The following is a 9,660-nucleotide window of genomic DNA, read 5'->3' as shown; positions in this document are numbered from 1 at the left end:
TCACGTGACGTCACACTCCCTCACGTGACGTCACACTCCCTCACGTGACGTAACACTCCCTCACGTGACGTCACACTCCCTCACGTGACGTCACACTCCCTCACGTGACGTCACACTCCCTCACGTGACGTCACACTCCCTCACGTGACGTCACACTCCCTCACGTGACGTCACACTCCCTCACGTGACGCCACACTCCCTCACGTGACGTCACACTCCCTCCTTCCCTCACATTCCACTACTAACCAGTAGGTGAAAGTAGCGAAGATAACACTGGCTAACATAGCAAAGGGGATAATATGAGCGAAGTAAGTACAGAGGAACATCCAGCTGTTGTAGAACCCATCACGTGACTCCCTGTAGTGCATATCTCGCATAGTTGGGAACAGGGCGATAGCGTTAAACATTCCTGCAGGGGTCGTGTAAATGTGAATAATTGGACAAGATAATGAACCAAATAGTGAACTTAATAGTGAACTAAATAGTGAACTAAATAGAGAACCAAATAGAGAACCAAATAGTGAGGCGAACAGTTTCTTTATTTCGAGGAAATCGATGGAACAGTAACATTAATAAAAATCACTTGCATTTAAGGATATAAGTGGATGATATCTTACCAATAAATATGGGACCGCAGCTGATTTCGTACAAGAATCCCACTCTGTCTTGCATGGAGTTCTGGTTTGAGCCAATGCGGAAGAAGAAAGCGAACATGAAGAACCCGAACAGGAAGAGCTGACTAAGTCTCATGGTAAGAGCAGAACTATCCCGACTCAGATTCAGCTGTAGTCTCCTGAAATAAAGCGGGGTTTTAACAATAATATCAGATTGATAAGATAAATATTATAGTCCAATCAAAACATAACGAAAGCCTCCGACAGCAATTCTGAAACCACCAAAACTTGCACGATAGCCATTTTCAATTATAGGATATTCTAAAAAGCATCACCCAAAACGACCCCTCCTGAGTCCTGACACCCCCCAACTCACTGGATCATACGTCTCATTATCTCGTGTTTGTTAGCCTTGGTCCGGTAAAACACAACATTCTCCCGGGGCCCTGACTTCCAGTAGTGTATCTGTTGTAGAGTCTCACTGTGGATCGCACTCTCCATGAAGCTCTTCTTCAGCGAGTCTACCGAGTCTGATGTCTTCAGCTGGGTCGACTCACTCCTGGGGAGGGTATATATAAATATAGGGTAAAGACTTAAAGAGATGTGTGCTTAAAATGTATCGTTCATTTTCTCCCTTGGGATATATTTTTCAGCTATTTTAAACCTAAATTTCTATCATTGCATCTAATATCAAATCCAGCACATAAATAAAAGGACCAGGTAACATGTAAGGTTAGCAATATTAAAAAAGAAAGAGAAAGAGAGTTACCTGTGAAGAGAAGAGAAAGAGAGTTACCTGTAATCAATAGTACCCAGATCCACGTAATGATCAAGAGGATTAGCGTACAGAGGACAGGGATACCCCAGAGAGTTGAAGTGTTGCACCATAGCACGAGCAGGACCGCTGTACACTAGCTGTCCGGAGGATAGAATAGTGATGCCATCAAATAGTCTGAACATGTCAGATCGGGGCTGAGGAGTTAAATGTTAGATCGGGTAGAGTGATTAGTGTGCTTTATATTACTCCTTTAGAATCTGTTAAATCCGTATACCGTAGCCCAAAACCCCAACGTTAGTTTCTAGATGATAAAAATTTGGAGATTTAACATTAATTAATAAGCTAATTTTGGGTCACCCTAAACATGTGAGCAGTTTAATTCACCTGATGGATAGTGATAAGGATTGTCACCCCGTACCCAGCAATTCTCTTCAGTAGCAGGACTAAGTTGTGTGCTGCAAACGAGTCAAGACCTGTTGTCGGCTCGTCCAACAGTAAAACACCTGGTAAATGCGGTAACAGGGGTGGTTCTGTGGGTTTCAGGGGGGCCGGGGGGGGGGGGGGGGGGGGGGGGGGGGGGGGGGGGGGGGGGGGGGGGGGGGGGGGGGGGGGGGGGGGGGGGGTGTTCCCCCGATTTCGCCACCAATCTCTTTGTGTTCTTAGCAAGATATGTCACTTTTGTGATAGGAGGGATGTGACCAGAACGTCCCAACGTTCTTCTATTTTAATTCAGAACTTCTAATTTTCAAGTGGGAAGCGAAGTAAGGGAAGACACGATTAGTCAGAAAGAAATGGTTTTGTTATCAGATTTCATTCTTCCTACTACAGTAAAACCCGATTTACCGCGGAGTTCGGGAAAAATGGCATAGGCGCAGTAAATCGGGGTTTTGATTGATCACATAATGGGTTTTATTGTTGAGTGATAATTTTGGTGACAGTAATGACCGTGGTAACATGGGGTTTGTGGTGAATGGGGGCGCGGTGAATCGTGGTTTTACTGTACTTCTACTTCTACTATATACTTGCATCTTTGATTGCAAAATGTGTATAACAAAGATAAACAGAGATGTTACACTACAATAAATTCTTTAATTTCAAATTTCGTATTATCAAAGCAAACATGTTTATGATGGGATCCACCACCAAGGAAAGTTTCTGCCTTCAGGGTCTTGCTCGATTTGGCTCCTTGCGTTGGTGTTGATAAACTGGTAGATACCATCCAGCATGGCAAGAGTCGGGATATGTTTCTCTCCGACCTCCTTAAATAGCTCAGCACCAATGGTTCCTGTCTCATTGTACGGCAGTCTCAGCCAGGACATCTCCTTGAAGTATTCGTCAGCTTCCTCCTCGGAACGGTCACGTGAGATCCAGATGATCTCGAATTTTCTCTTGTATAATTTCTCCTTTAATCCGGCTAGCACAGGAGTCATCTTGTTGCAGGGAGCGCACCAGGAACCCGAGAAGTAGAGTCCGATATAGTTGGCCCTCAGACTGTCCAGCGAAACCTGCTGCCCCTCCTTATTGTACAGGGTAGCTCTAGAGAGGAAACCTGCTGCCCCTCCTTATTGTACAGGGTTGCTCTAGAGAGGAAACCTGCTGCCCCTCCTTATTGTACAGGGTTGCTCTAGAGAGGAAACCTGCTGCCCCTCCTTATTGTACAGGGTTGCTCTAGAGAGGAAACCTGCTGCCCCTCCTTATTGTACAGGGTTGCTCTAGAGAGGAAACCTGCTGCCCCTCCTTATTGTACAGGGTTGCTCTAGAGAGGAAACCTGCTGCCCCTCCTTATTGTACAGGGTTGCTCTAGAGAGGAAACCTGCTGCCCCTCCTTATTGTACAGGGTTGCTCTAGAGAGGAAACCTGCTGCCCCTCCTTATTGTACAGGGTAGCTCTAGAGAGGAAACCTGCTGCCCCTCCTTATTGTACAGGGTTGCTCTAGAGAGGAAACCTGCTGCCCCTCCTTATTGTACAGGGTTGCTCTAGAGAGGAAACCTGCTGCCCCTCCTTATTGTACAGGGTTGCTCTAGAGAGGAAACCTGCTGCCCCTCCTTATTGTACAGGGTTGCTCTAGAGAGGAAACCTGCTGCCCCTCCTTATTGTACAGGGTTGCTCGAGAGGAAACCTGCTGCCCCTCCTTATTGTACAGGGTTGCTCTAGAGAGGAAACCTGCTGCCCCTCCTTATTGTACAGGGTTGCTCTAGAGAGGATCTTGTAGATCCGGGTGGTGGGGGTCCATTCTGGTAGTTGCTCGGAAGAGTCTTCAGATGCGAGAGAAACAGCCAAGAGGCCGGCTAGTGAGATTAACAGCTGCATGGTTCTAGTGAGATGCGGGATTGTGGTCAGGAACTGAGTTCCACTTCTTTTTATATACCTATTTGAGATAAGATGCGACGGTAAGTCAGACAATGCGGACAATGGTTCTGCTATTAGATTAGATTGGTTGAAATGCCCCGATGAGTTTCGATGCGTTTTCGGGGCCGCACCTGACACCTCTGAAGTTATCTTACCAGTGAAGTCGCACCTTAAGGTGAACGAAATTTTCCAAAGAAGTTCCAACTTTTAAAGAGCAGTTTTAACGGTCCAATGAAAAAGATAAAATCTATTGTCCCAATTTGACGACTAAATCGAATCCATGAATCTGTGAACCTGATCTGAAAAGATCTTGACACAGTACGTGATGCCGATAACACCTTTTTAAAGAATAAAATTTTTTTAAAGTTGATCGAACTATCACAATTCTGGCGATAGTTTATAGTGCCACATCCCACTTTTAAAAATAACACGGCACGATATAGGCTCGGACTATAGGCAGTATTCTACAAACCAGAGTTTGAAAACGGACACGGAAGTTCGTTCAAACGGAACATAATTCTAAGAAAAACAGAGAATTGAGACTTACAAGCTAAAACAATCTAAATAGGATACAATTAAAAAATTCAGTTTTCTTGCTAGCATGTCTAACTTCTCCAAGGGAAGTTTCTTCCGGAGCTATCCCGCTCAATCTGGCTCCTTGCATTGTAGTTGATAACGTTGAAGTTAGGATCCAGCATGGTAAGAGTGGGAATGTATCTCTGTCTGACCGCCCTGAACAGCTCATTACCAATACTCCTTGCCTCGTTGAAAGGTAGTCTCAGCCACGACATCTTCCTGAAGTAGTTGTTAGCTTCCGTCTCGGAGTGGTCACGTGTAATCCAGATGATCTCGAACCTGCTCTTTTGTTTCTCCCTGACTTGAGTCAGAACGGGAGTCATCTTCCTGCAAGGAGAGCACCAGTATCCGGAGAAGTAGAGACCAATGTACTTGCCTCGCAGACTGTCGAGTGATACTTGTCGTCCTTGACTGTTGTACAGGGTAGCTTTGGAGAGGAGGTTCTTGATTTGGGAGGAGGTTAGGTCCTGTGAGGGAGCATCTCCATCTTCCGATGCGAGGGAAACAGCAAGGAGGACGGCTAGTGAGATCAGCAGCTTCATGGTTACAACAAGTGGATTATGGTTATTCTTCCACTCCTGATCCTGTATTTATACTTTGTTAAGTTGAAATACGGTGTTACGTCAGGAAGTTTGGACAATGGTTTGGTTTTGAGATTAGATTGTTTGAAAAGCTCTGGTGCGTTTTCAGCGCTGAACTTGTGAAGTTACACCTAAACGTTAATGATATTTTCCAAAGTCGTGCTATGTTTAAAGTTTTGTTATAACATTAAGGCTGGAATGAACAAGATAAAATCTATTGTTTAGGCTCAAACTTGAAGACTAGCGAAATCGAATTCATGATCAAAACCACCTGTGACTTCGGTTTGAACAGAATCTTTCAAAATACGCGATACTGATTACAAAATTTTTTTCAAAATCATCTTTAAACAGCAGCTGTTGGTCGACATTTCCATGATAATATTATAATATTTTTTATTTTAAAGATTTCTAAAATATTTCTTACATTCGGTGAAACCAAATAAAAGTACATATTACAAAACAATCTACCCAAAATAATAAACAGATAATTTTAGTTCTGAAATTGAGAACACGTGCTTACTTGGAGCGTATTCTGTGTAAAATTATCTTTATCCCGGTTACTGCGACAAGTAAAAATGCTCTTATTAGGAAAAGGAGTTTACTCGACGTTTCAATGTAACTACATCGTATTCATGATCACAAATTATTTGTTATATATAGTAGTGTTGAAAGTATTAAAATTTTTACTTGTCGCAGTAACCGGGATAAAGATAATTTTACACAGAATACATTACAACAATGCGACTCATAAACAATAATCCAATCCGGATTTTACACTTACTAGGAGCGTTGACGAGTTGGATACCAATGGAAACCCTCCGTCTCTCACCACCACTGAGGCCACGTGTGTGCTCGTTACCAACACGTGTATCAGTCACGTGGGATAAGCCTAGTCTGTCTATCACTGTCTGTACCTTGGAGGGGGAAGGGAGGGGTTAGTTGGGGATATTATAAACATGGTAAAGTAATGATTATTAAACTGTTAACTCTCTTTATTATACATATTATGTCTTCAAATGGGAGCCTGACTATAAAGAATAGTTTTAACCGTGAGTATTATATTGAGTCTTTGCTTTGATCAACAAATCGACGGGCTGTTAAAACCGCCGACAGTTGATAGTTGATACGTTGAATAGTTGAAACTAACCCGCTCTTCTTTGGAGGACTCGTTCTCGTTAAGAGTAAAGTGTGACACGAACATTAGTGTCTCCCAAACTGTCAGGTTAGGCAGCATTCTGTCGTGCTGAAAAAGTGGACTTTAAGTTTACTTTCACAAATCTGATATGGATTAGAATTAAAAAATGGAGCAATAACGCGTGAGTGATCACGCACCATTTTGTCTTTATACAGAAGGTTCGATTTTTTGCACTGGAGACCAACAACCGTGAATTATACAGAATGATACAGAGTATCAGTTATCACTGACATTGTGATTATAAAGCTTGTTATAGCGAATAAGCAATAGATAACAAAGAAGTAAGATCCCCTGAAATATCAAAAGGTCATGAAAAACACAGTCTACTCATCGTTAAGTTGTAGACATGACGGCACTCAAGATACGCTGTGACCAAACATACGATTGTTAAAGGATAACTCTTCATTGCACCGTTTCACTTTCAATAGGGGAATCATTTACCGATTGTTTTCTTATTTTCTATTTAGTAGCTATGGAAACGGACATACAGTTGTGAGCTATGAACTGTAAGACATTTGTTCTAATTACAACATATTGTGCGATTCTGTGAGAGCGATCAGATTGGTACTGTGAGAGCGACCAGACTAAACCTCCTATACTCATGACGCTAATATTTTGACATATAAATCATATTAACGTCATTCTTTTTCTCGTGTGCTTTTTACTCAAGATCAATATTAAATGCACTCTAGGACTGGTGATATGGCTAGCTACCATAATATTAGGGTTACTAATATTATGGTAACTACGGTAACTATGGTAACTATGGTAACATGCTACATTCTGATTTGAATTACCCTGTACAGCACATGAACAAATTCATTTTCACGACAATTGAGCTTATAAAAACTTTATTTTTATCTATTCATTTGACCATTAATTTGAAAGTACCCTTCATGATCCAGGAGACTAGATAGTTCAGTCCCTTCACACTTTGTTTCTGTCTAGTTCTAATGTACCGTCACAATAGTGACTTTAATATAGTTTGATGGGCAGTTTGATATTTTTTACTGAATAAATTTGAATTCTTTTGTATCTTCAATTGAATTAAGTGCAAGTCAGCAATGTTTCATCGATCAATAGTATAGCTTATTCGATAACGACTGGATGATTCAATCAGTGCAAACTGTGCAATTAATATCATGTTTATGTAGCACAAAGTTTCCTTGCTGGACGAATTCCATACACTCAAAGTATCGTCATTGCGTGCCAATGGAAATAAATACGTGTGTATGTAAAACTGATTTACCGTGCTAGAAACTATGTGGTAATGTATCGCCGCGATTAGCTCACTGCCCATCATACTTTGTAGGAATATGATTTGTCATTCGTAGCGAAACGTAGGATGCGTTCTTAAAATCGGTTTACGGCAACGTTCCAACACACATTCCTGTGTTTTTGTTAAATTGTACTGCTTCGTGTATTATAGTTACCTGCCGCACATATCGTTTGAACTAAATCTATTGCTGCACATTTAGCTTGTTAAATGTTTTATTCGTTAGACAGTAAGGTGCTAGTTTGCTTTGTCTATTTCTCTATTTTACTATGTCTATTTTAACAATTTCTCGATGTCAAGCATGGAATTTGTAGGACAGAGAGGTTCTATTTTTTGGCTCAATATATTTTAACATACCTCGAATTTAAGTATGACAGCCGACGAAGTTCCAGACCAACATTAGGCTCACTAATGGGTACCCTGGAGACCCCCACACTAACAGGAACACTCTACAAGAAATGTGAGGGCAGTCTCCGCTTTAAGGAGAGGTGGTGTAAACTATTCGCCTCTAGTCTACAGGTTTATTCCGGGGACGGCAGAAAGATGAAGATGGCAGTCCCGGTACGGAACATTGTTGTTTGTGAGAGAGTGGAAAAAGATCTGATTGAGAGGGAGAATGTCATGCAGATAGTATCCGAACAAACGGTGAGAAAGGGGAAATCTTTAAGAATAAACAGTCTGCGAGGAACAACAACAGACAAAACACGCCCAACATTCCTCTACCTATCAGCTGACTACAACATAGACCAGTGGGTAAATACCATCAGTAGAATGGTGGAGAAGTCAGTGGACAACAGACAGCACACCAAGTTGTACACAGTGTACCACAGGGGTGTGTACTCGGGTGGACGGTGGAATTGCTGTCATAAGACGAGTATCCAGGACGAGGGCTGCAAGGGAGCTACCCTGAGTGTGGCTAAACAGCTGTCATTGTCAACTAATAATCTTAACAAGTTGGGAAGCAGCAGTCTAACTTTGGAGAATATACCCCCAATGGAGGTGGTGGAGGAGGAGCCAGAGAAACATATGTTCGATGAGGATGATCCTTGGGGTGATGACAGTATATTCTGAGGGGAAGTGTACCACTCCTTTCAGTTTTTAGGGAGGGACATTGAACGACAACTGAGTCTTAACAGTTCTTTTGTAACGAGTGGGATACGATAACATGACCCTAAGTTGAGTTCAGGCACTTCTCGAGATAAGGATTTTCTAACAGAGTAATTAATTAATTAGCAGTCATTAAATAATTACCTGTAGAACGTAGCCAGAAGAGTGTTTCATCATGCGAGGAGTACAATTAGTACCGTTCAGCATTATTTCACCTTTAATAGAGGACCCCGACACTGCTCTGTTAGCTAACACGTCAAGTAAGCTTGTCTTGCCTGAACCTGCGTTAGATAGAAGTGTTTTAGTACCAGAATAATCAGTATCCAACTGCCCGTGATGCGAGATAACGATGATAGAATTAAATAACAGTAGCCATATGCCAAGGATATGAATATCGGTGAAAATTATGTGACCCTTCAAATTTAAATCCATCTGAAGTTCCTCACCAGAATTTCCCATGATAGCCATAAGAGTACCATCGGGCACGTGCAGGGTAACATTATCCAGAATGTTCTTAGTGGCACAGTTCCGGGTGAATCCCGCTCTCCAGGCCGGGTACAGAGGTACCGAGTAGTGTAGTCCGTCTACTGAAACCGCTTTTCTGTTCACGACGTACGGCGCGAAATCGTCATCGTTCTTGTCGCCTGCCTTCTCGTAAAACTGAAATTTACACGGTGAAGAGAGAGCAGTACAGAAGGACGGCAGCCAAACAAGAAGTGCCCCAGATTAGAGCGGCTGAATGAGCAACATGATTCATAATTATAAAAATGTACGAATTTTAAGTAGATTCAGTGCAGTGATGTCTAAAGCGTATGTGCCATTAAACTAAAGTCGGAATATGAAATTCGGAACAGAAACAGAGCAGTTCTGTTTGGAATTGAATATTATGATGATTTTAAACTCCGGCAATTTATGTCTGGTCCACTTAAAAATCAAGAATTATAATCTTAAGAATACACTTATAATAATAAAATAGGATCCCTACCTCATATCGTACAGAGTTCGAAGGACTGACTTTCATATTCGAACAGCTGCCATATTAATGTTTAAAATCGCTGTGGGAGGTTCCTTGCTAAATACAAAATGTAAAGTTTTAGTTGATAAATATTTGGTCGAATATTAATGTAACAAGTTTGGTAGGTTTATTGTTGTTAAAGTTCCTAAACGTAGATATTAAGTTAATT

General features: G+C 41.8%; 2 protein-coding genes across 2 annotated transcripts; both read right to left on the bottom strand.

Annotated features, from left to right (window-relative positions):
• Nucleotides 1-200: 200 nt before the first annotated feature.
• On the bottom strand, nt 201-9,549 carry LOC134823663 (ATP-binding cassette sub-family G member 5-like). The gene is made up of 10 exons (XM_063835197.1): nt 9,462-9,549; nt 8,923-9,136; nt 8,621-8,757; nt 6,046-6,141; nt 5,680-5,812; nt 1,777-1,895; nt 1,411-1,586; nt 991-1,173; nt 618-793; nt 201-409 (listed from the first exon to the last, which is right to left on the bottom strand). Exons 1-10 carry the CDS (start codon nt 9,495-9,497, stop codon nt 201-203), a joined length of 1,479 nt encoding a protein of 492 aa, XP_063691267.1. The 5' UTR covers nt 9,498-9,549.
• On the bottom strand, nt 4,278-4,919 carry LOC134823501 (tryparedoxin-like). Its single transcript, XM_063834986.1, has one exon. The coding sequence runs from the start codon at nt 4,857-4,859 to the stop codon at nt 4,347-4,349; it is 513 nt and encodes a 170-aa protein (XP_063691056.1). The 5' UTR covers nt 4,860-4,919; the 3' UTR covers nt 4,278-4,346.
• Nucleotides 9,550-9,660: the final 111 nt, after the last annotated feature.

The sequence above is a fragment of the Bolinopsis microptera genome, chromosome 11 (assembly GCF_026151205.1).
Source record: "Bolinopsis microptera isolate Bmic1 chromosome 11, MBARI_Bmic_1.0, whole genome shotgun sequence".
Taxonomy (NCBI): domain Eukaryota; kingdom Metazoa; phylum Ctenophora; class Tentaculata; order Lobata; family Bolinopsidae; genus Bolinopsis; species Bolinopsis microptera.
The sequence above is the reverse complement of the archived record's forward strand: the minus strand, read 5'-3'. Positions and strand labels throughout refer to the sequence as shown.

Coding starts and splice junctions, on each gene's coding strand:
- LOC134823501 (XM_063834986.1), bottom strand. CDS start 4,859: ATGAAGCTGCTGATCTCACTAGCCGTCCTCCTTGCTGTTTCCCTCGCA.
- LOC134823663 (XM_063835197.1), bottom strand. CDS start 9,497: ATGAAAGTCAGTCCTTCGAACTCTGTACGATATGAG. Junction 9,137..9,461: donor CGAACTCTGTACGATATGAG/GTAGGGATCCTA, acceptor TGTAAATTTCAG/TTTTACGAGAAGGCAGGCGA. Junction 5,813..6,045: donor AGTCCTCCAAAGAAGAGCGG/GTTAGTTTCAAC, acceptor TCCCCCTCCAAG/GTACAGACAGTGATAGACAG.